Source organism: Pseudonaja textilis, chromosome 1, assembly GCF_049901715.1.
Source record: "Pseudonaja textilis isolate UNSWEBS1 chromosome 1, rPseTex1.2, whole genome shotgun sequence".
In the NCBI taxonomy this organism is placed as follows: domain Eukaryota; kingdom Metazoa; phylum Chordata; class Lepidosauria; order Squamata; family Elapidae; genus Pseudonaja; species Pseudonaja textilis.
In genome coordinates, this window is record NC_141990.1 from 25,276,353 (window position 1) to 25,303,386 (window position 27,034).

General features: G+C 38.2%; 1 protein-coding gene across 6 annotated transcripts in view; it reads right to left on the minus strand.

Moving 5' to 3' along the window:
* Positions 1-27,034, minus strand: part of OTOF (otoferlin) — a 165,727-nt gene that overhangs the window by 55,739 nt on the left and 82,954 nt on the right. For all 6 annotated transcript variants that reach the window (XM_087929506.1, XM_087929478.1, XM_087929486.1 and 3 more), the window contains exons 5-10: positions 26,601-26,782; positions 4,988-5,064; positions 3,971-4,097; positions 3,485-3,539; positions 2,467-2,598; positions 945-1,007 (exon numbers count right to left, since the gene is read on the minus strand). In XM_087929506.1, the coding sequence (XP_087785632.1) occupies positions 945-1,007; positions 2,467-2,598; positions 3,485-3,539; positions 3,971-4,097; positions 4,988-5,064; positions 26,601-26,782 (636 nt within the window). The remainder of the gene's footprint in view (positions 1-944; positions 1,008-2,466; positions 2,599-3,484; positions 3,540-3,970; positions 4,098-4,987; positions 5,065-26,600; positions 26,783-27,034) is intronic.

A 27,034-nucleotide genomic window follows, 5' to 3' on the forward strand; every position in this document is an offset into this window, starting at 1 on the left:
TAAGAGAGGGAGTAATGTTTTAGTCACTGTTTTATATAATAATAAAGTCATGTGACTAAATAAGGCAATTGTGGTTGGGATTATATTTTTTCCTCTAGTTTTTTTCTACTTTAATGGATTGACTTAATGCCGATTCTATTCAGTTCTGTTCTGTTCTATTCTATTCCGTTTCATTCTTCTCCCCTCCCCTTCATTTCACCCATTCCATTCCATTTCACTTTATTTCCTAGTTTGGACATTTACACTGCCCACTGCTAGTTATGTTTATGTTCAAACCATAACTAAGAAAATAAATTATATAAAATAAATTATATGCATTTGCAAAATATAAGAGGGACTAAAATACAACCCTTTTAATGTCAGTAAAGGATGTATTTCTGTAGGTAAAGTGTTAATGAACCCAAAGCTGCATGCATATATTGAAGGCTACCAAAAACATAATTTCTCTAATTCTGTTAAATTATTCAAATTAAGCAAAAGCTCACATTGCCCTAAGGGCCACATTTCCCTCTGCTTGTTTATCCTTTATTCTCTTTTTGCTAATCTCAGGAGGAGAGCAATGATGCACACGTATCTCACTAAAAAGATTTGTCATTTGAATGCAATAATTTCTTCCTATTAGTTCTACTAAATCTCCAAGACAGCTGTGCTGTCAAAAATGTGATTCTAAATAAATAACATCTTCAGCCATTCTACCAAGAGTGTCTACAGACTGTGTGTGTCGGCAGAGTTGGTCTGCAATACTGCATTCTCATCACTGCGCTACCAGGGCTCAATATGAAGTCATCAGGTTACAAGCTCAGCTCAAATGAGAGATACTTTCCCCATTATTTATCCATATCTACTCTAGCTGCATGTCTGCCTGCCATCTTTCAAAGTGGGAATACTTTCTTCTTCAGTCATGCTTTAGAGACTATTCCAACTGAGAGGTAAACGTTGCTCACCGATAATTTGACAATTTTATCAAACATGACATCCGGGGGAATGTGAAAGTCAAAGACAAAATACTGAAATAGAAAAAAGAGAGAGAGATAAAAGGGTCACTAAGGTCTTTTATAGTAAAAAGATCAGTAATAAAGAATCAAATGTAAATAGTAAGTCATTTTGTTCTCTCCAGATATATTTCATTACAGTTACAGTTGTCTAAAAAAAATATGGCCTTTAGGCAGACTAGAAGCAGTGATAGAACAAATCTAGGGATGGGTGCTAATTTGAGAAAGACCTATGTTCCCTATGTCAAGGCAGCACCAGGATTTTTCTCACAAAATATCTGTGACGATTCTCAGTCCTGCAGGTCATAATTGTCTCAAAGCTGTTTTTTTAAAAGGGCAACTGGACTGTTTTTTTTCTATTCTCAACAGAACCATTTCTTCCCACCATCCAATCTTAACAGACAGTACCTTCCATCCCCCTGCCATCAGAACTGATGAAGCTTTGGGGATGAGAAGCGAAATGTTTTCTTCTTCCTCCTCAAAAAATGAAAAAACAAAAACAAAAAACCAATCCAGTTGCCCTTTGAAAAAGCACCTTTGAGACTGGGGAAAAATGGTAAGGCTAAATAAATGTCTGTGGTACTTCTAAATAATGAAAAAGCATGTTAATGTAATCAAAACCTGAGAATCAAAATTAAATGAAAATAATTTTACAGTTTGGCTAATGGAATTATAATACTTTATTTTGTGAATTGTAACCCCTAAATTATTATTATACTAGAAATTGAAACATTTCTCAACCAGTGGGTACATTCAAAATTTTGTAAGCATGTCATGGGCATAAATGATTGGTTTAAGGGAATATAATCACTTACCAGAGGGAAAACTAATGAGTTTCTCCCAAATTTGCCATTTCAAATTTGCCATCTCTAGGCAAATGAACATATTTCAAATCTATTGCAGTCCAATCCCCACCGCTCGTTCCCTTTATTTTTATTTTCTAAAAATGTTTAGAGAGAGGTGCCTTTGCACAGACTGAGTCCAAAGGTTATGTTGGAAACCCCAGTGCCATACAGAAATGAAAATTGCTAACATAGACTAAAAGGATAGCAACCTTGAGGTGTGGATGAAGACAAAAATCCAGCACTGGCCTAATCTGCCACTTGTAATAAGTAGAAAGAGCAGAACCTTTAGTTTTGGTCACATGATATACACTTTTAGCTATTATCATATCCAGTGGCCTTGTTCTCTCTTTCCATCAATCAATTTGTTGACGTAAAGTTATAAACAGGGTTATATCAGGATTTTTTCCCAAGTACTGACTAAGATGCTTCAGTTCACGTCTTTCCAGTATTCTGTGGTCTTGGTGTTAATTTCTCCGCTGCCTATAAAGATAGGTGACCAACCCTTCAGCCCTCCTGCTTCATTGACAGCTGTGAGGAACATCTTTTTCCATATTTGTTGGGTTTTTCTCTAACCTAAATATCCATCTAGAAGGAATTGACAGGTCAGTTGTTACAGGTAGCAAGCTAACCTCATTATAGTAGGGGCAATTAGTTGATTCCTTCATGGAGGTGTACTTCTTCTCATCTCCCACCTCCACACACACAACAGGATCCATGTTGAGCCCCACCAGCTGCCGTGCTTCAATTACTGTGATGCTGACCTGGTGAGAGAAGAAAAAGAAACACATTGTTAGATTCATTCCCAAGGAGCCATCATCTTCCTTCTAATTTTTCTCTACTCATTTTCTTCCTAAAAGAAGAAAACTACGTGCTACCTATGGCTGCTTTGCAAAAGCCAGAAAGGCTTGTCAATCTGCAGTATCTTTAAGGCCTTCAGAAGTTGTAGGTGCTTTATCATTGGAGGTGTTTAAGAAAAGACTGGACAGACCCCTGTCTGAAATGGTATAGAGCAGGGGTGTCAAACTCAAGGCCCATGGGCCAGATGCAGCCGGCGGGGTCCTTAGATCTGACCCTGGAAAGAGCGAAGGACTGGCAAACCTGATGCGGCCCTCAATGAAATCGAGTTTGACACCCCTGGAATGAGGTTTCCTGCTTGACCAGGGTTTGGATCAAAAGACCTCCAAGATCCCTTTCAGCTCTATTCTGTTATTAAGTGTCAGCTAGCAGCAGCATGGAGAATATAGCTGCTTCACACAATATACTATGTTAACCTAAATGCTATTTATTATATCCTCATACTATGTTAAATTGTGGTTGGCAAGTTTATGCTTCAGAATATTGTGTGAACCAAAGCAATTGCACTGATTCAATCAAGCACAGATCTCCTAAGCATGGGTTAAACATGCTGCAATAGCACAACTCGCTTCCGAGTTGTACTAAATGCACTAATATCACTTTCCCCCACCAGATGTGCCTTTAACGATTCCTGCTTTGGGACACATAAGATGTTACGAAGCGTACCAATTTGTGAAAGGTGGCCATAAGGGTGCATAGATACTCATGCTGATGGAGAAGGATTGTGGTGGTGGGAACCTTGGACTCCCATATTATTTCCATAGCACAAATGAGAGACTGGAACCATCTCACCTGGTAGTCCATCGGTCTTCCTGCACTGGGCTCCATTTTAATATCTGGCTTGGATCTTAAAAAGACCATGATAATAGTGAAAGATAATAAAAATGACATAATAAATAACAATATAATATTTAGCCCATTGTGTATAATTTATACAATGTGTGGTTGGCTTCATTGGGGATTAGTACAACATGTAAATCTATCCATCGTGACATGCAAATGATGGCTTATACTTTAACATTATGGATAAACCAGGCAAAAATCTGAACCCTGTACAGAAGGAGTAATGAATTTGATGAGTCACTTTGAACCTTAAGCAAAAGGTTATAAAATATAGTTATTTGTTAATAAAGGTGGAATAGAAATAAATAAAATATTTTAATAGGTTAATATATTGCCTCTAATGTTAAGTGCTAATTTCTCTTTTTTTCTCACACCTTTTTTACATCCTGACATGTGTAGATCTCATCTCCACTTTCTGAGTTGTATTGTACTCACCTCTTATTAGACACATTGGTGGTCACAGCTGTGACTGATGCCAGGGAGATAGTATCTGGATCCAGGCCACCGCCAAGTCGCATTGCTTTACGGTCCAGATCTTCTGCTTCCAAAATAGCTGGTTGATCTGTCCAGGAAAGACAAGTTATTGTTATAACATTTGATTGACTATCACAAAACTTTAACAATGGGTAAGAAGGGTGAGAGAAACCTAACAATGTATGGTGAGCTATGATCCAGTCATGATATAATTTAGAACTGGCATTATTAAAAGCGCATGGATGAGAATATTCCAAACTGGATATTCCAGATAGGTGAATGTCAGCTCTCAGAATTCTCTAGCTAGCAAGGCAATAATTCATACTTCCGGAGGATTCCAAGTAAGGGAGAATTGATCTAGATTGTTTTATTTAAAAGCTATTTGCACCACATTCTCAGAGAAGTATAGAGGCAGCAAGAAATGTAATCATGAATGGAAGTTTTGATACATACATGGAAGAGTCAAAAAGTTTATGCATCTGGGCAAGCCAACTGACTTTCTCAGTAGAAATCCAATTCTATGAAATACTCTTTGCTGGAAGAACAGATGGTCCTTATCCTATTGGCATTCTTTGAACTAACCAAAGCAGTGCTTTGACTCTTAGGAAAGTTTCAAATATTGAGCGCCTATAAAGTTTTTGATTGTTTACTGGGGATTTTGATAATGAAATGTTGCATTTTTCTTGTTTATATAGGATTTCATTGTCCCCTGCCCAAAGTTCCTTTTGGTTGGAACAGGCTGTATACATATTGTAAATCAGACAGTCAATCATTCGTTCATTCAATTGATCATCATCAATCAATCTGTAAACAAGTAAATATAGGAAATTGGCTTTCCTAAAACAAAATGAACACAGAGTTATTTGAATTCAAAGGAGTACCCATCTCTTGCACCCAGTCTGAAACTGCAAATTTGCAGGCTCAGGGTATAACAAGATTGTAGTAATTCACTGGTTGGATTGAAGTTTAGGTGTACACCTTGCTTTCGGTGATGGTCATCCTTTGAGGGACGTGTTTTTCCCAACTTCATGGCTGAAAAGACTCCTCTTCCAGCTCTGTAAGCAAAGTAGATACATTATGAACATCATTATTTCATCTCAGAACATAAATCAAAGAGGGAAATCCCTTCTCCAAGAAGCAGTTGAGAGACAAACTGAGGAGAAAGACAAATAAAGGAAATAGTGAGGGAAAGGAAACAAGAGAAAAATATGACTAAATGCATTCCTCCTGCTTAGAATTTGTTGTAATTTGGGATAAGCCACTGAAAAGTTGTCTCAAGAAAAAATAAACACATTTAATTCTCAGTGAGAAGTTTTCATCCAAACAGGTTTTATAAGACACAACGGCTGTTTTCTAAGCATGAAATATATTTATTGGAACTAGTAGCTAAGCAAATCCCAATCCCAATGGCATTGATGATGTTACCTAATTGGGTAATGAAATGTCTACAACCACCAAGCTCCAAGGGCACCAACGACTCCCCAGTTCAGTCTTGAGTTATTTATATTCTATTGGACATTTAGCCATTATTTCCAGCTTTGCATCTTCTGCAACTTGACCTCTTGAAATATGTAGGGATTCACAAAAGCTGTAAGACTATATCACCCATTATCCTCCCCTAACAATAGTCCAAAGATGGCGGGAAGCTGGAATTCAAAGTTATTTGAGGATGAATTCAGGAGATTTTAAGGCAAGAAATACTTGATTTGCTCTTTCTTCCAACTCCAAAAATTCTCCTCAAAAATGGAATAGGTCTTTTAGCCTCATTAATTCTGGGGATGGAAAACAGGCTAATGCTTTTGGAAAATAGACAATTTGGGTTGTGAGCTAAATTAAGAAATCTGTGCATTTGGCTGGAAAGAGAGGGAAGGAGGGAGGGTGGAAGGGAGGGAGAGAGGGAGGAAGGAAGGAAGGAGGGAAGGAAGGAAGAAAGGCAGGAAGGCAGGAAGGCATTGTTTATTATTTTAAACCATCCCCAGTCTGTTGCCTTTTATGTTGGCCATAGCATACCTAATCCATGATAATTTTGCTGGGAAAGAAAGTAAACATGAAATAATGGTTTTAAATCACAAGGATGTAGATTTTGGTTGTACATCCAGGAAAAAAAATCTTAACAGTAAAAAATGATTTAACTGTGTAACAGACTGCTTTGGAAAGAAATATACTCCCCTTTGCTAAAGTGTTCAGACAGAAGCTGAGTCTGTTGAGGATGCTATAATAGTAGATTGTGACATTATGCAGCAAATTCAATTAATTGATTTCCTAAGCTCTTCCTTTCCTTACCTTTCCTCTTCCATGTTGGATTCTATGAAAAGAAACTCCTATTTATACAAAGGATTGGCAGGCTGCAGGTGCATGTAACTCCTTCTTTCCCTTTCTTTGATTGTTATTTTTATTGTTATTGTCGCAACATGCCCATGCAACAAAAAGAGCTCATTTCTGAAGGCAATTAAACAATTCATGTCAGAAAAACTAAACAAACAAAACAGATACCCAAATGCCAATGAAATCAATTACACACACCAATGAACCTGCTCTATTTGTCTTGAAGTCACCATTCTGTGTATTATATTCCTTGGCTACCCAAAATATGCCGACTACATTATTTGTTATGCAATGGAGTCCATATGCATATCATTTTACAACTGACAAACTGGGCTAGGCTCTCCCTGGAAGGCTTTAGACTCTGAAAAGTGGAGTATAAAAAAAAAGAAGAGAGAGAAAAGCAAGGGCACTAGGAAATGTGAAAACAAAATGAATTTCTGATGTTTAGACTTGGATCTTCTCATACCTTCATGTTTGGAAGAAAACCTAGTAAACCCGATGGGCCTTTCAGAAGGAAATGTGCCATCTGGAATTAAACCAAAGGTTTCATAGAAAAAAATGACATCGAGTATTTCTTCTAAAATGTAACATGAGGAATAATAGGGAAGAATTGACAGGTTTTTAGGGATTCTTTTACTGTAGTATATTTTTCAATATAATTTTTCAAGAGCTTTCCTAAGGCAGCCAGCTGGTGCACAATGAAATGCTAATTAATTATTAACATTCCTTTGAAACATGAGAACAGGGAAGGGGACCATCTGTCTGAATGCAATGGAAATGATGGGTGAGGGATGCCGTTGGGTTAGCAGTAAGGAAATGGAAGGATGGGAAGGTACAATGGGATTCCAGAGGCAAAGCAATTGGTGGAAGGCAGATTGTCATCTGAGTCAGGTATTTTGAATCTCAGGTTATCAGACAACATCTGTTAAAAGCAATAGTGAAATTTCTCTTACATATACACACACTGGGGAGGTCTTCTTATTTAATTCCCATGAGCTAATGGAGAAGGTGATAGCTAACAGACAGACTACAATTACAGTCTGTTCCTGGAATCGTCACACAGATATTATTCATTTATTTATTTATTTATTCATTGGAATTTGACAAACAAAAATGAGAACAAGAATAAGAGAATAAAATACAATGACAGGGACGATAGGCACATTAGCGCACTTATTCACACCCCCTCTACTGACCACTTACATATGAAGGATGGGGAACTCCTATATTACAGTGGTCCTTATTAAGACCATGTTCAAAGATTTGTTTGACATTATCTATTTGTTTGACACTGTTTGACAAAGAAATTATCTTCTACACACAGGGAGCATGAAAAAGGAGGGCGAAACAGCCACTCTGTGCATCAGAGGGTGTACCAGCCAAGTGCACATCAGAATCGTTTTTTTCAGAGTAATGGGCTTAATTGAAGATAAAATATATATCTAGCATCATAGATTTTGGAATACCATGTAACATTCTTTGGAACAACAGGATCAGCTAAGCACTGTCAAGGAGCTCATTCTCTTTAAGCAGTGCCTTGGTCATACTCTTTGTATCCACTCTGTTTTTAAAAATATAAAATGCAATGCCCGCATGCAAGTACACTTATGATCTTATTCTAGGATGACATCTCAAATATGCCAATAGATGCTCTCCAACGCATTCATAGCAGAAACACTCCTATAAACCTTTCAGAGATTAAGAAATCAAAGTGACTACTTACCTGTTCCAGGTAAGGCAGAATCAGACTTCTTTACTTGTATCTCACAATTACAATCACAAAAGAGGGGGGTGTAGTTTGAAAGGGACAAGAAGTTACTGAGATGGGGGAAAGAGTTCCTGGTCCATTTCCTACTCCTACATCATTTTGGGATGATTGCGTCATTAAACTCAGGCCCAGTTTCCCTCCATTTTCGGACACCACCAAAAAATAACAGCACGGAGGGGAAGGAATGGCGTAGTTAGGAAACCAGCTGTGTTAGCAGAGAATTGATACCATCCCCTTCATGAATATTGGATGACAACACCTGAGACAGCTTGGCAAAGGCTGAATAGCAGCCATTCCAGATTCCCAGCAACATTTTTTTTTTCTCCTCACAGGACCATGGATCATGGCCTTCGAAGAGGTTTCCATGATTTAGTAACTTAGATTGGAGTGATTGCTTTTTAGGTCTTTGGGCTGTTATCAGTTTTCTCCATTATTTCTAAATAGATGTTCAGAATGTACACACTATTTTTTTGTAAAAAAAAAATCTGATCTGAGCTCAGGATTCATGCTTGGTTAAAAAAAAAAGAGCCACAAGGCTGCCAACCATGGCTTCTTCCCTAATTCCACATAAATTCTAAGCATGAATCTGATTACGGCTTGGAAATGAATTATTCACAGTTAAATCTGCCATTCTAACATCAAAAAATGTTTTGAAGTGAAGAAATTATCATATAAAGGTCATCTATCTTGTGGTCAAAGATCAAGGACAGATTAAAACTTAGGGTTGGCTCATAGATTTCTAAGCCAAATAAGTCATTCGCTTTTGGATAGCTTGTGAATCACCCACTACTTGGGGTGGAACAAAATCCTGAAGTTCACTGAAGGTTAAGGTGGTTGGAAAGGCCTTGTTCCTGGAAAGTCATTGCCAGTTTGATTGAACAGTGCAAGATTAGATGGAAAAATATTTGATCTTGGACCTTCTTTGGGTGTAGAATGCTTGCCTTATGGTGACCTTGGGAATAGAAAATGTTTACCAACTGTAGTCTATCCATATTAAACTTAAAGACACAGAGGGCCCTCCCCTTGGATTCATGGGAGTTTTCTCTGGGAGAAATGCTTGGGAAAGACCAAGAGTTACCTTTTTGACCTCTTGCCAAGATGAAGAAAGGAGCAGTCCTAATCAAGATTAGAAAGGACCAATCAAAAAGGAGCCCTGGTGGCTCAGTAGTTAGAATTGCAGTATTGCAGGCAAATTCTGCCCAAAGCCTGGAGTTCATTCCTGACTGGCTCAAAGTTGATTCATCCTTTTACATCCTTCCAAGGTTAGTAAAATGAGAAGCCCAATTTTTGGGGACAATATGCTGACGTTAGTTAAATGCTCAGAGAGTGCTGTAAAGCACCATGGGGCAGTATATAAATCTAAGTGTTCATGTTATTGCTATAATCACATTGTTCTATCTTAACAACCTAGATCAAATTTTAGAAAGTGTAATTTGATCTAGTGTGATATTACTGGGAATGGAAAGGCATTTGGAAGGATCAGGTATTCAACCAGTTCATCAATCGAAACTGACTCTGCTACTGTATTGTACAAAGTCGGGGGTGGGGGGGTGGGGAAATCTCCAGTATCCATTTGTTATGAAATGTGCCCATGTGAGATAGGTAAGTACATTGGTAGAAATGTAGACAGACAGACAGACAGCTATGGGTAATTGACAAGTTGAACAGAGAGTCAGATAAAGATAATGTTGACAATTGGAACTAATTAAAGCAAACATCAAAATTTCAGAGGAGAGTGGATTTCGAAAACAAAGTGGTACTTTTTGTGATTTGGACAGTTAGTCACAAAAAAAATCGATCCAGAGTTTTATACATTCATGCTGTCCAAACAAGAAGGACTATATGATCTTCAAATGATGCCTTGTCTTTTTATTGTGCCTTATAAATATGAAAGTTTATTATCCAAATGAAACATGGAATTGGTATTCCAGAAAGCCCTCATGTCTTAGCTATGTTGTCAGAGGTGATCAGGGGCCTGGTCTAATGGCTCCATTGTTGAGGTTTTTTGTTTTTTGTTTTTATTTATTTTTCATTATTGATTTTTGTTCACTGCCAAGAGTTGCCTTTGGTGAGATTAGTGGCCATATAAATTTGATTAATAAATAAAGAATAAGTGAAATGAAGCATTATGGACATATACCCAGGTGTGGGATTCTACCAGTTTGGCCCGTGTCAAGTGAACCAGTAACTCAGAAGATCAGCTGGGAGTGAACCTGTTTGCTCCGAAATTCAAGGTATTTCCTTCCCTCCCTGATCAGCTGTTTTCCAAAGATCAGCTGTGCCGAGTGATTTAGATTAGCTAGAAAGCAAGATTTCTTGTTTTCTAGCTAATCTAAATCATGCGACACAGCTGATTTCCCTCCACTCACTGTTGTACTGCTTAGCCCAGGAGGCTTCCCTGAGGCCCAGGAGGTAAAAAATGGGGCACGGGGTTGTGTGCGGTGCAGTCCCCCGCACCCCATTTTTGCTCCGAGGAGGCTTCCCTGAGGCCCAGTAAGCAAAAAAATTAAAAAAAAATGGCCTACTGGGCCTCAGGGAAGCCTCCTGGGAACAAAAATGGGGTGTGTGTGGGGGGCCACACAGCACATGGCCACCTGGCCACGCCCATCTAGCCATGCCCGCAGAACCAGTAGTTAAAAAATTTGCATCCCACCTCTGAATATACCAGCCTTACACATAGGTTCTGCCTCTTTTAAAAATATGACAAATGAGGTCTCATCTACTGAACCCCCTTCTGTGTTGTTAGTGATGAAAGTAACAGAATTCGACTGTAAGATGTTCTGATTTCTGACCATTAACTAATGACAGAAGAAGCTGCATAACAGAGTTTAGATGAAAGAGAGGCAGAGATTATGACAAAGAAACCTACTTTTTGTCCTTGGTCTTGCTGAAATGGGTGAGCAGAGCCAGGCAGGAAGCAAAAAGCCAAAATTTTAATAAAAAGTTAATTAAAAAAACTAGGAGGTTATTTCATAAGATAATATCAGTAGAACAGCCACAAGCTAAAAACATTTAAATCCCATTTTTCTTTCTTCAGGAATGTACACTTTATTCTCCCAAATAAGTAAAGGAGATAAAGTTGAAGAAAAAGAATGATTATATATTGTAACCCCAAAATCTTATCTAAGCCTACAGGAAATGAATTACAAAAATCCTGATGGCTGTAGATCATGGGAAAGACATAAGATCTGGGGATGTCTCATTGCTTCCAGTTTTTGACCGTGTCTATTTCTGCAGCTCAGCTCTGACATCCCTCATCCTCTCTCCAGAGAGTTATGCTGAGGTGAGAATGGCAATATACATTTTCTTGCTACACTCCTGAAAATGATATGACAAACTGCAGTTTTTGTTTTTAATCTACTTCCCTAGAAATACTGTAAATCTCATTGAACCCAGAGGACCTTGCTTCAGTAATCTGTGGTACTACAAAGCACCGAAGCCTCCATACCAAAAATGATAATGAAAGATGAATTCTGGTCTAGAAGGCATAATAATGAATTCTGGAGAGGGATTCTAACCACATGATGACTTCTACAGTGGGATATCTGTGAAGCTTCTGTTTATTTTGCCGAAGTATAAAATCTACTTTAGAGAATGTGAAGGTTGGTAGAGAAAAATTGAGGCAGCTCATTATCCATCAAACAGAGTTGCAGAGAACAACTTTTTGAAAATTTGGGGGAAAGCTCACTAAGCTCACAAACTGGGAGAGTGCAAATCCTATGGAGGTTCTAAGAATTTGGTAACAATATTAACTATGCCAAAGTAATTCAAATATTGGGCAGGAATTGTAAACAAGGGTGTTCAACATTAGAGTCAAGGCCATGCATTCCACCACCGTTCGGTAATGGTGCTTTCCGAGTATCTCTAAAATTTTCACCCAGTTGTAATCTTAAACACAACAAAACTTTTAAAAACTACCATCTCTACTGACAATGTGTGCCAAGGATTTGTTTTGAACTCACAACAGAGCTATCTCACAAGCCCGGAATATATCCAGAATGGTGGGAACAGAGTCAGAACGCTTCCACTAAGATCAGTACAATCTGTTTCAAATTTGAAAAGGATCATCTTGAGATTGAGATGTTCCAAATTAAAAACATTTTGTATAACCTAATTCAAGATGTATATCACCACCACCACTATCACGGTCTTGCTGAGCATTAACAGTGCATTCACATTGTCCCCTAGTGAACAAAGTGTCCCAAAGGGGGATGGGTCTTGAGCACTGCCCGGAAGGCAGTGATACATTTGGTAATTGGTCTCAGTCCATACATATTTCCCGACGTGGTTGATTTGAAAGGCTTAGCTTTTCGTCTATCAAATACTCACTGACATCAATCAGCCTGAAAAATAAAATCCTCAGTCTATGGATATCACTATGAAACTATACCATTGTGGCTGAGGATTAGGTATTTAAACTGGGAATTATTAGAAGGAAATAATAGAATGTATTAAGCTACCTGAATGGCAAATGGTGATGTTTTTTCTCTTTTCCTTTAATTTTATCTCTGAAAGTACAAATACGATTCAGAAACAATCACGTGGTTAAGAAACAATTTGCTTGAATGCAACAAGAAAAAAAACCCAACAACTTCCTGTATGAAACTTTTACAAATGAAGTCTTATAATCCAACTTCTTTTTATTACTTGGCAAAAACATTTTTTTCTTGGAAAATCACAGCAAATGCACACATAGGAGGTAGAAAGAGAAATACAAACATACAAGAAGTGGTTTTACTTTAAAAAATACAAAATGTGGAGAATTATTTAAAACCAACTTAGATATCAAAAAGATTCTTAGCGTTGAGGTTTGGATTAGAAACATTTCATCTGGAACAGCCACTTATAATTCTACAGCCGTTTATTTTCAACATCCTTTACAAGACATTAGCTAAGGCCTTTGACAAGAGCTATTTCTTTCCTTCCTTGCAACCGGGGATATCAGAAAGTACATGAGAATGAAGAAGAAGGTTTCTGAATAGAAAATTGGGATATCATAGAAAGAAGGGGTATCCCAATCTTTGGCTCCAGCCCTATCCACAGCTTGTTTCAACTCTATCTATCAAGATAGATTGTTTTCTGTTTTCAGATATCCAAGGTCTCAAGAAAGCAGAGAAAGCAGAAAAACGGCTCTTGCTGGCCCTTAAGATTGTCAGAAATTCATAACAGAACTAAAATTCAGAGAGCAACCAATAGAGTTCTTCAGAGATATTCCAGTAGAGAGTAGACCTCAACACACCTTTTGCTAGGAAGGAAAACAGGAAGATCTCCAAATGTCTCCAAAGCTTGTTTGATTTTAGATCTTCATTAAAGGAGGAGCAGAGAAGCACACACACACACACACACATACACACACACAGAATGCACACACTAAAAAAGGAAAGGAATTGCAGTTGAAGGGCCAACATGTACCTGGAGTTTTTGTGGTCATCCCTGTTGCACAAGAGAAGAAAGCCAGGGAAAAACATTGAAGTCAAAAGAGTCAACAGTCTATTGCAACAAGCTATTGAAGAAAGCTAGTACTGACCTCTCTTAGAAGAATGAAATACTTTAGGAAATATTAAAAAGGCAGAATATTATATTTCCCTGAATTTCCTTTTGTCTTGTTAAAGACAAAGCAGCTCCATGCAGATCCTTCCCCCCAGCAGGTATTTGGTGCATATTAAGACTGGGCCAGTCTATCGACAAAACAAAAGACCTCAGCTCCCGGATGATGGGATTAAGACATGACCCTCCAGGACATAGTAGGATTATCTATTAGCAGAGCTCACCACATGGCACAACTGAGCCCCTACATCACCCAACACAGTTCAACCAAACTTATCTCAGACAAACTCCTAGGATTTGCAGATAGCCCCTACAGCAGCCAATAGAATACATGCCCTTGCCACAGGAACAGAAAGCTCAAGGCAAGGCCCAAGAAAGGGTATCAATATCTCTCACTCTCCACTCCATGTGTTCAGCTGCACCAGGACTTCATACCCATGTGGTCTTGCCAACCAATAAACTATCTTTCCAGTCACCCTCCATGTTTCCAATGTCTTTTTCCCCATTTGGAACTGAACCAGATGGACATTTCTTCCAACAGTATTTTCTACCAACCAGAAACCAATTCCTTGGTGATTCAAGGGTACATCTTCCTACATAAGTTTTATAGCAGGAACATTTGATAGATACCTCAACAGTGTGAATTAAGAGTGGAGGGTATTCCAGTCAACCTCTTGCCCAATGGACAGGACCCATGTGGCAATCCTCAAAAGTTCTAAAGTTGACCTCTAAAATAAGATCTTGAAGTATAAACTATCACCTTCTGTACACATGAGAGGCTTTTCAGAATCAGAGTCTTTTATTACTCTTGCATGGTTACCCATATGGAGTTACTTATAATTTTCTGATTATTACTGATAGGTTCAGAAAAGCTCTAATATCTGCTATAGTTTTAGGAACACAGAAACAACCCCCAACTTTTTGTTCAATTCTGGAATTGAGACTGGCATGAATAAAATCCCTTTTCAAAACACTATACAGATTTTTAATATACCTGGCTACAGATTTGTACCCATTATGGCTCTTTTTCTGGAATCCTGAAATTTTGCTGGAATAGGCCACAGAAGGAAAAAAAAATCACAATTAGGATAAATGAAATTGGCAACAATAATCATGAGAGCATTTTACATGCAAAATGGACAAGCACTTTTGCTTTCTATAACTTATTTATCCAATTCAGTCAAGGTTCATTTGGAAAGATGATGGACGAACTTCCATGGTCATAGAAAACCCACAGAAATATCCACAGATCCTGTTCAAGTTGATAAGAAAAAACAATTAGCAGGAACAGAACTTTTCATGGCCACCCAGAACCTCCTGCTGGAAGAATGCCCTTCCTGTTGGATACTTCTAGGAAACTCCATATAAATATAAGACACAGAATATTACTTGTATAGTATAGTTATCCCAGTTGAAAATACATTCAATTTTATGAAAACTGATCCAGATGAGTTACAACAATGTAAGTTAATGATTTGAAGTGATGTTTTTCTTATCCTAACCATGCACACAGTGATGCAAATCCATCACACAATGGGACTTAAAAGAGTAAGGAGGATGTTTATTATCCTTAGAATAAATAATTGTAACTGTATATAATTTTTCTCATTACTTCTGGTAGCTTAAGCAGATTAAAAAGCCAAATGAAAAGAACAAAGGGACAGGCCTATACATTGCTTTGATAGCCATTCATAATTGCTGAGATATAAGAGGCTATATAGGAAAGGAATCAATGGATGGGAGAAGTTTTTAACTCTTTCTTTCTACTACTACTATTCCTGGCAAATTCTTGATTATCCCTGGCAAATTTCTTTTCCCTGGATGTTTTCCTCCATTCAAATTTTGTCTTTTGGGTCCTAATTAGTGAAAGTGAAAATCTTTGCTATGTGCTATGGGATGTGGTATAAAAATATGTTAATCACAAGGAAGGATTAAAACTTCCCCCTTCCCTTTCATTTACTCATTATTTCTGCAAGGCTTATTACAAGTAGATTTAGCCTAGAAGGACAATGTGAGGTTCTTCAATCTTTTGCCAATGCATGAAAACAAAGTAAATTGATTTTAAAAATGCTCAGAATCCTCCTCACTGATTATCTGCACCCTGAATTACAAAAAATAAACAAGCATGTCTTCCAGAGATGGTTCTAAGAGGGTCATGAATGATCAATTGGAGAAGAGAGCTGTGCAGATAAACGTTTCTTTGTTTTGTTTTTATCTTTATTTTGATTTATAGGAGAAAGATGGCAGATTCTTGCCTTTTTCTGTTGCAAGGTGATTTTAACTAGGCAAACAGTGGGAGTGAAATAAGCTAATTCCATCATTCATGATTGTTTCTGTGCTAATATAGGCAGGTTTTCATATATAATTTTATTTTATCAAACCACTTCACAGTATAAACACCATGCACGCACAAATAGAAGTATACAAAAAAGGAAATATATTAAAATTGGTATTAAACTGAAAGCAGCCATCTCAAACACAGAAGCCATGCAATAACAACAAACTTTGATTCCCAAGCCTTGGAAAAGGAAATCTTGTAAGGCGGGGGCTATTTTGTGCGTCTTCTGCTTATCCTGTAGTTTGCCTCCTAGGGGGTATCTTTGATTAAATTCAGCACCATGGACAGAGCTTCAGAAGATAAGAGATTGGCAAGCACCAAATGTGTACCAAGTGAAGGCTGCCCAAGGAAACTTGCCCAAGGAAAGGAAACGTGAATAATTCAATTGGTCCAGATTGTTTTATGCTCCAAAGCTACATCCTACCTATTAATTTTTAAAAATAAACATAGATCAGGTATCATGTCCTGCTGCTGACATTTTACTGTCTTAAAACATAAAAAAGGCCAGCCATGATAAGCAAAGAGTGGAATATTGGCGGTCAGGCAGCACAGTTGATCTCAAAATATTAATATATAAGACATGCTGGCCCTATTGCAAGCAGGCTTCAATACAAGGAGGCCAATTTGAATACACAGGCAGTTAAGGTGGGGTGTCTGCACAACTGTGCCCATGACAACCCAGGTTTCTATTGAAAGAAGATTAATCGAAGGAAAGTTCAGCAAATTCTAGCCTCCTTTGGGGTTTATGGATAAACTGTGTGTGTTCTCAGAAAGAAGCTCACATTTTCTTTAGTTTTAAATATAAAGTTTTACCAAGGTATATGATCAAAGAAGATAATGGATGATTGGGGCACTGAAGGATAACCTTTATTAGTAACTAAAATATAGTCCTCCCTATAAAGTCACAAATGGTTTTACAGGCCTATAAAAATGTGAAGGGATATTTATTAAATTTCTTTATTATTTCTTCATTTATTCTTTATTAAATAATCTATTATACAGAACCACAAAAGTTTAAGAAGCTGAAAATCCAGGTCTGAGATGATGGTAGTTATGGACAGGGAAACACACACTCAAAGATTCTTCATAGTATCTAATTCCAGTTAAGTTTCAATATAAAATTTATTAAATTCATATTATAACCCTCTCTCCCCAAACTAGTAACTGTGTGAATTCTAAATTCCAATAATTTTCTCTCCGAGCTCTCATAAATAGAGTTCATTTGTTTTCTTCTTACTGGAACTTGGGCTCATTTCCCCTGTTACTCTCTGGTAGATATTCTTTAATTATAAAATTATTACCAGGGATCATTCAAAATAGCCAAATGGAGTGATATTTCTGAACAGATGAAAAAGGAAGTTATTCTCCATAAGCTTCATAATTAGGACACTAATGACCCCCAGCTTGGACAACTTTAAAAGAGAAATGTATTAAAATAATGTTATAGGTGGATGGTAGTGATGAAAATTACATCTTATCTCCAAAACAGGAATAGGAGAAGAGACAAGTGAGCAGAATGCAATCCAATGTTTATTTTGCATTTTATAATTATCTGTAAAACAGATTTATTTGTTTTATTTCTGAAGATATTTTTTCAAGAAAGCAAAGATTAGAAAAATGTACAGTGCTGGACTTCTTCTAAAGAGAGCTGCTTCATAAACAGTCAGGAAAACGTAACTATTTCTCTTTTTTCAAATTTCATGCATTGCCGCACACATAATATTTACCCTTCACAATCTTCCGCATCTTCATCCAAGCTATTCCATTTACAGACATGGATACAGAATACGTGCAATTAAAACAAATAGCTCATTTGGTTAGAAAATATTTAATTGCTTACATATGAAAAACAGCAACACTGAGACAGATGGATCATCGCACAAACATGCTGCTATTACCCATGTAAAAGGCCCACCATATTTTAGCTGCATTCATGCAATAAGTTTAACTTGATTACTGTATTGTGATATGGGTTCACACAGTGTCTTGAACAATAGGTTAGCCAAAAGAGATGAGTTTACAAGATTCATCAAGGGCTGATTCTCATGTTTACCATAGCCATGATCATGACCATGACCCAATAACAATTTCTGTATGCTGTATCTTAATGAGGTTGCTTTGGTTTCATCTACAGCCATGATGGAAGGAGAAACAAAGCTGGGGGAATCCATCAGTAGCTTTTTTTTTAACTTGTCTTGTATTAAAATACTAGGAACAGCATTCGTCACTGGCCTCATTACAATGGCAAAATAGGGCTAAGCAGGTAGGGAGAAGATTTTTTAATGGATGTTGTCTGAAAAGGCAACAACAGAAAAATCATTCTGTACACCAAACAAGAACAGAAAGTAATTGGAAGATTTGAATGAATTTCTATATTCCATGTTGAAATCCTTCCCTTGATACTTTATTTTTCTGTAGGCAGTATGGGGGAGGATTCCTCTGAATCATAATTTTTCATATTTATGAAATAATTTAGCCCAAGAAATATATTGCTTCTAGGATTCCTTGGAGAAAATAGAAGAGTTCCAATCTTGAAAAAGAACCATTATTGTGTAGACCTAAGTTTAGGTGTTTGAAAGCAAGTATTTTTCACCCATTCTTTGCATACAGAAAGCTTCTTGTGGGTGCCAGTTCAGCCCAGATTACTTTGTTGGGTTTTGTTAACACAATTAATCAGATCAGTTAAAGAATTAACCTACTTAATAATAAGTTAATAATAACTGTTATATTTTTGTGGTTCACAAAGTGGTACAAATCTCACCTATTTGTTGTTTAACGTTTTGTGTGAATCCCAGTAATCAACTTCAGAAAACAAGTTAAACATGCTCTGTCCAAGACAGTCCAATTTAATATGGGACCTGGTCATAGATGGTTCCCACCCTAATAAAAACCAGCTTACTTGAATTTTTCTTGATGAGTCTGTGATGCTGGAGGATTTGAGATTTCTTTAAACTTTTAGCTAGGCTATAATTATATATGTTATCTGCTACCCATTTTCCTTTTAACTATGTTGTGTTATTCTGCATTTATGGGGTAGTGTTTCTTGTTTTGTTTTGAGGTTTAGGGGGGATTTCTTGTGCTGCAACCTATTACCAGAGGATTTGTATCTAGAAAAAAGTCCTAATAACCTGAATAAAAGAAAGTCCTTGACTTATGACTGCTGTTTATTTATTGGTTTGATTGTCTGCTGCCCACCTGAAGGCGACTCGGGATGGCTTACAACATTAAAAATAATAAAACTATGGAAATAAATATTTCTGATACAAATAAAAATACAAATTACAATTAAAAGGTGGGGAGGGAGAGAGGGAGCAAGATTCCAGCAAGGGGGTTAAGTGAGTTGCATGTGATTTTATGACCTTTTGGGGGCCAAGGTTCAAACAGACAGATAATCAGAGTTGAAAGGGACCTTGTAGGTCATGTAGTCCAACCCCCTGCCCAAGTGGGAGACCCTAAACCATTTCTGACAAATGGCAGTCCAATCTCTTCTTGAAAGTCTCAAGTGATGGTGCACCCAGAACTTCTGAGGGCAAGCTGTTCCATTGGTTGATTGTTCTCACTGTCAAAAAGTTTCTCCTTATTTCCAGGCTAAATCTCTCCTTGTGCAGTTTCCATTATTCCTTGTCTGGCCAACAGGCGCTTTAGAAAATAGATTGATCCCTTTCTCCCTGTGGCAGCCCCTCAAATATTGGAAGACTGCTATCATGTCTCCCCTGGTCCTTCTCTTTACTAGACTAGCCAAGCCCAGTTCCTGCAACCGTTCGTTGTATCTTTTAGCCTCCAGTCCCCTAATCATCCTGGTTGCTCTTCTCTGTTCTTTTTATAGAGTTTCAACATATTTTTATACTGTGGTGAACAAAACTGGATGCAGTACTCTAGGTGTGGTCTTACTAAGGATTTATAGAGTGGTATTAGCACTTCCCTTGATCCTGATTGTATCCCTCTATTAATACAAGTTAGGATTGCATTGGCTTTTTTGGCTGCTGCTGCACACTGCTGGCTCATATTTAGCTGGTTGTCCACTAAGACTCCAAGATCCCTCTCACAGTGACTGATATTGAGCCTGGTTTCACCCAGTCTATATGTGTACCTCTGGTTTTTCTTGCCTAAGTGTAGGACTTTACTTTTCTCTACATTGCATTTCATTTGGTTAGATATGGCCCAGTGTTCTAGTCTGTCAAGATCCATCTGGATCTTGAGCCTATTTTCTTGGGTGTTAGCTATTCCTGCCAGTTTACTATCTTTTGCAAATTTGGTAAGTTCCCCTTCTATTCCCTCATCTAAGTCATTAATGAAGATATTGAAGAGTACTGGGCCTAAGACAGAACCTTGTGGCACCCCACTGCTTACTTCCCTCCATTTAGACTTAGACCCATTAAGGACTACTCATTGAGTATGGTTTGCCAGCCAATTGCGAGTCCATTTAGTGGAGGTGCTATCTATTCCACTTTTTTCTAACTTACTAAGAAGTAGGTTGTGGTCTACTTTGTTGAATGCTTTGCTGAAATTGAAATATATCATGTCCACAGTATTTTGCTGGTCTACTAATTTAGTCACTGTGTTGAAGAATGAAATAAGATTGGTTTGGCATGATCTGTTTTTAACAAACCCGTGCTGACTGCTAGTTATTACTCTACCTTTTTCTAGATGTTGGCAGATCTGTTTTTTTATTATCTTTTCCAGTATCTTCCCAAGTATTGATGTTAGGCTGATTGGTCTATAGTTTCCTGGATCTGTTTTTTTTCCTTTTTTGAAGATGGGAACCACATCAACTCTTTTCCAGTCCTCTGGTGGTTCCCGGTGCTCCAGGACTTTTGAAAGATATGGTGCAGTGGTTCTGAGATGACCTCTGCCAGCTCCTTTAAAACTCTGGGATTTAATCCATCAGGCCCCGGCGATTTGTTTTCATCAAGATCAGACAGGTGTTCTCTTACTATTTTTTTTGCTTATTTTAACTTTTAGTTCTGGTCTGTCTTTTACAGTTATGTTTTTGGTGGGTTGAGCAATAGTTCCTTTTTCCATGAAGACGGATGCAAAGGTTGTTACGTGAATCAGTGCCGTTGTCTTTGCTTGTCAGAAGTTGCACAAGTGGAGCCACCAGATTGAAACAGATCTTGTTAAGTACCTTATGGGAATATAGTCATTCTGCCTGGCATGTGCTCAGTTCCCACTTGGAAAACAGATGAATCTTAAAACAATTCCCATAGCTAGGAAGCATTGTATCCATTTGCCTTTGAGTGAAGCCTGGCATCTGTGCAATTTTGCTCTCTTATTGTTTCTCCCTTCTATTTGTTCCATCCCTGACTTTAAGATAGCCAACTTCCATTAAAAAAAAAACCCTATCAGAATTCTGTTTAGCCTTGTTTATTTGGTGAGAAAGAATGGAATGGGATGGGAGGAGGAATCCTTAAGAATTTACATAGTTTCAAGAAACTCTGTCCACAGCCATCCACAAGGGGAATAGAAGTTGGTTCAGTCTGCCCTTTCTGGAGCATCTCTCTAAGTACACAAACAGCAATTTCATCATGGGAGAATGATGAGAAAGAGACCTTAAGGGTGAGGTTGTCTGGTCTTAAATCAGAATTGTATGTAGACATTTGCCTTGACTCCAGAAACAAATAAACATCATCTGCAAAAGGTTAAACAAAAGCTGGGAATGTAATGTTTTGTTTGGAAAGGACATAATAGTGTTTAGCTTCTGTAAGTTTATTTCCTGGGTTATCTCCAGTGAGTGAACTGAGTCCCCTCTCTGATTTTCCAGTTTAGGCTTTGTTGCCCTTAGGCTTATCATTGTAGGTCTGGTAGAACTTCTCTTGAGCCTGGAGCCAAACTGAGCAGTTCACTTCTTGCACAGATATTGTTCTGGTTTGCATGTAACTCACCCCACCCAAAACCCAGTGCTCCTTGATTGGCCCACATAAAATCAGTCATCATTCTTTCCTAGTGGATTACCACCTACTAATTACCTACCTAATCTCTATCATCAAGAGGTACCAGAACAAACCTCACCTTCTGTCCGGCTCTAAAAGCCAAGAAAAGACACACTGAGGTTCTTCTAAGGAGTTTCCTTTATTGTTCCTCCTCAGAGGTGGGATTCTACCAGCTCACACCTATTCACTAGAACCAGTAGTTAACATTCTAAGCAGTTCAGAGAACCGGTTGTTAGAAGAAATTACTGGCCTAATCCTGTAAGGAAGGCAGGAAGGAAACATTCTGGTGTTGCTTACAGAAACTGCCTCTCCATTAACCCTTATTACATTCTTGGCAGGACTAGACTTCCTGTCTCAGGGAACTTCTCTAGAGTTTTTTTTAACCCTCCTTTGCTGGTACTTTGCTTGTGTGGAGTGACCATTCAAAGTTACAATGGTACTGAAAAAAGTGACTTATGACCATTTTTCGTACTTATGACTGTTGCAGCATCCCCAGTCATGAGAGGCCAGGCGAGGAGATACGTGCCTCGATATGAGTGATAATGAGTTGGCCACAGCCACCAACTAAACCATGCCCACAGAACCGGTTGTTAAACAATTTGAATCCCACCCCTGTTCCTCCCCAAAGACAGAAATCTTGCCCAACTAAAGCAAATACTTACACTATTCAACACATACTCTGAGAAGTCCTAAGGAGGAGCTGCTCTGACTCTTTTCTTCCCAAACTCTCTCAACCTCTCTGTTTTTTGCTCCTCTGGAACACAATCCCTCCCTCCTGAGAATTCAGATTAAACTTCATCACATTTACTTACCAGGACATCATTTTGCATCGTGTATGCTCTTTGGAAAGGTTTACATAAAGCTCAGCAAAAGCACACCAGAAAAATGTGCAATTATGCAACGTTCTCATAAATAAGTCAGCCATTCAGGAAAGAAAACTGGTGCCATACTGCAAGTTGCTTTTGTGTGTGTGTTTCTGAGATCAATTGATTTCAATTCAGGTGTTGCCTCACTCTAAATTAACTCTTGAACACAATATAATAAGCAATAAAAACACAGAACAAAGTAAATTGGGATTGTTTCAACCCAGTAAGGGAATTTATGAGAATTCCCTGGCTAGGTTTACACAACAAAAATCCAGGGAATGGCTTAAATTAACATTTAGTGCAAATTGTAAATGATATAAGATTATTGGAGTTTTCGGGGGTGGGGGGGAAACACCTCATCCCCAAGAAATCTTTCTTCAGCACAACACCCCACACTTGAGTCACTCTGAGGCATAGCTGAGCTTCATACCTGGCATTTAAAGACCCTTGGCTGATGGTATCTCCCTCACCCAGCAGTTCATCATCACTATGGTAATACAATTCATCATCTTCTTGCCTAGAATAATGAGGATCAATACAAGAACTGTTTGTATATTATGGGGTTTTTTTAGGTACCAAGGATTAATGCTGAGAGCAGGAAAAAGCAATTCTAGGATAATTGATAAATGAATTGGATAGATAAATAGCACGGCTGGGCAAATCCCCCATGAATGGGTTAAGGGTGAGAAGGCATACTGTAAGTTAATGATGTATCACTGATACCTTGAGTGCTCCCTCCGAACAAACTATAATTAATGTCTGCTCAATAGAGCACTAAGATGCATTTCCAGTTTATGCTGCAAAATACTGCATTATTGTACACTCACATATACACCTACACAGATGAATGAGATGCTTAAGACTTTCCTATCCAGTGATTTTACCTTGTTACTACTTTTCTTACAGGAATGCAATTTTCAACTCTTTCCTAAACAGATCCGTCCCTTGTTTTATGCCACTTGGACGCTAGAGGGCATCAACTTCAAAACTAATTTGTTATAGATTCACTTTAGCTGCACAACAGTAACTAACTTCTGGAGAAACCCTTAATGCAGCTAGCCAAAATTGAGACATATATTTTCACTCAATGGATAAGGAATGAAAAAATAAATAAAAATGTATGTGTGCATGAGGGAATAAGGGGATGAGGAGGAAATTTTCCAATGATGGTTTGTCAAGAAATGTATATATGTTTGCAACAGTTAGGAGATTATTTGGAGGATGGCTAACCAGTTGTTTCATTTGTTGAGCTTTTCGTGATGAAGGCTTACATTAATGGTGTAGGAGGTTCTGTGTATTTTGTTTCATAGATTCAGAAACTGCAAGAAAAAGAGAAGATCTGAGCTTCGAAAGTTCAACTTCTCGCTGAAATGCCATTTCTTGAAAAGCAAACAAAATTACATTAGTAGACTCTTTTCCTTCATTTTCCTCAAAAAGAACATTTTTTTACTCAGATTCTGTTAGAAATCTTATGATGTTCAAGCTGGCTTTAAAAATAATATCTTACATTTTGGAGTTTGGAACATCATTAATTTTTTTAAAAAACCCAATAAACTCCTCTGAATCCTAGAAAAAACACAAGACTGTCCAATCATGAAATATCATTTGGATGTTTTATGTTTTTATGTTTTGCGACCTAGTGGCCCAGCAGAAGGGTGGGGGAAGAGGGGAACCCAGACTGCACGAGTGATAGACTAGCATGCACGACTGTGTGCAACTCGATTTGCACAACCAGTGGGTTGGCGTATACTTGAACACCTGCACAGCTCAACTTGAGTAAGTGGAGCTGCATAGTGCATGCATGCTAGCCCATTGCTCACAGGGCCTGGTTGCAAATAGATTGCCCAGCAGTTGCTGCAGCCCAGGGATTGGGGATGCTTGCACAAGGTCAGCTCAATTTCTACCATTTCTAATAGCGAAATGCTTTAATTACATAATAATTACATAAAGCCTAATTTCTCTGCAATCAAAAAGCTTCTTAAAATAAATGGTAGCCCAAAAATACATATTGCTATAATAAAGAAATATTTTCTACCAATTGAGTTGGGGCCCTAAAACCACATATTTGATTCTTCTTCTCCCTGGGCTTGTTACTTCTGACAGTCTCTAAGAGTTTAATGAGATATTTGGGCTGCAGGAGCAACTCCTGAATTTCTTATGCTGCCTGAGCCATTATTTCTTGGCAGCTAACGAAAAGCTTAAAATTGGTAGTCTACTGGCAGGTGGTAAAGGTCACCCAAATAACTACAAAAGAGCCATAGATGGAGTAAATTCATATTGATGCCAGTTATCTGACAGATCATTCTGAGAAATAATTTCCAAGCTCCGTGCAATTACCTTCTGAGCTATTTATTGTTTGCCTTCTCTTGCATTTAAAATTGCTCAGTTACTCTGTAGTTTCTCTTTAGGTAGCTTAGTAAAAGTTTGACTTGATGGATGCTGCCTTTTCTTCCGAATAACTACTCCCAGTTTTTTCTTGTCAAGGTTTGGAAAGAATCAAACATGTATTTTGATCTCCTAATTTAGGTTGTCGACACACACACACACACGCACGCACCATGCACGTAGTGGTACATTATGCTTGTTAACACTAAACATCGTATTTCTGCCCTGCATCAAAATGGTTACATATTGATCTGGGTAGTTGACTTACAGCTCCAATTAGACAGTTCAAAGCCATTTCATATAACAAATTGGCTTTTTCCATATTTCGCCTGGCCCAACAGAGATCTTTGCTATACTGTGTAAGGTGCTCCTATTTGCAAAACAGATGGGCAGAATACACCCAAAACAATTGAAAACTGGCAACATTTATTCCAGGTCTCAGACCAACACCAGGAACATCAACATCTAAGCTGTTCAGATGCAGGAGAATCTATGCTGAAGCAATACATTTTCATGCTATATCCCCAGTGATTCAGTTTTGGGTAGCAGTTAGTCTGACCTTGAACTCAACAGACAATCTGAAATCAGGTAAATTAGTAAATCCATCAGCAGGATTGGCAGATATAGAACACAGTTCTGGGATGTGCACTTTTCAATGGAACAGAATCTCTACAGCTCAGGGTTGTACTGTGGAGTCCTGGGTTTGGTTGTTTGTTTGCCCATATTTCATCTAAGAGATAATCAGAGTTGAAAGGGATCTTGTAGGTAATCTAGTCTAAGCCCCTGCCCAAGCAGGAGACCCTACACCATTTCTGACAAATCACTTCTTGAGCCACAACTTCCGAGGGCAAGCTGTTCCATTGGTTGATTGTTCTCACTGTCAGAAAGTTTCTCCTTATTTCCAGGTTAAATCTCTCCTTGTTCAGTTTCCATCCATTATTCCTTATCTGGCCTACAGGTGCTTTGGAAAATAGCTTGACCCCTTCCTTTCTGTGGTAGCCCCTTAAATATGTTATCATGTCTCCCCTGGTCCTTATCTTCACTGGACTAGCCAGGCCCAGTTCCTGTAACCATTCTTCATATGCCTTACTCTCCAGTCCCCTAATCATCCTGGTTGCTCTTCTCTGTACTTTTTCTAGTGTATCAACATCTTTTTTATTGTGTATGACCAAAACTGGATGCAGTACTCTAGGTGTGGTCTTACTAAGGCTTTATAGAGTGGTATTAGTACCTCACTTGATCTTGATTGTATCCCTCTGTTGATGCAACTTAGGATTGCATTGGCTTTTTTGGTAAGTTAGGTAATTTGGTAAGTTAAGTAAGTTAGGTAATTTCACTAATTAGGTAACAAAATGTCTTCAAGCAAACTACCAAGCTCAGAGAGCACCCAAGACTCCACAAGAGTATTTATATTGTAGGTTTGACTTAATACCTCCGGAAAGCTTTCTCTGCAGTGCTGGTCTTGCCTGATTGCCTGTAGCTGGGAAGCAGGACATCAGTGTCATAGGGATCACCATCTGGATGGACCCTGGGACTCTCCAAGAATTCATCATCATTCCAAGCCCCAACGCTGCCATCCACGGCCTGGTACCGAATCTCAATGGAAACACTGGTCTGAAAGAAAAACAAATCACAGCCACAGTTATGAACCCCGTCCTTTACAAACACATTTTCCCCTGGGTCAAGGATGGTTCCATCCCCGTGGTATTCCAAAAAAGCAGGTAAAACATCGCTCTCTTGCAGAACTTCATGGACTGAAATGCAGAAAGTACTAAGTGGATATTTTCCTTGACAAGCAGAGGTTATTTGGATAGTTAGCAATCAATCGTTTGAATTCTAAGTTTGTTGCATTTATATTGTACTATA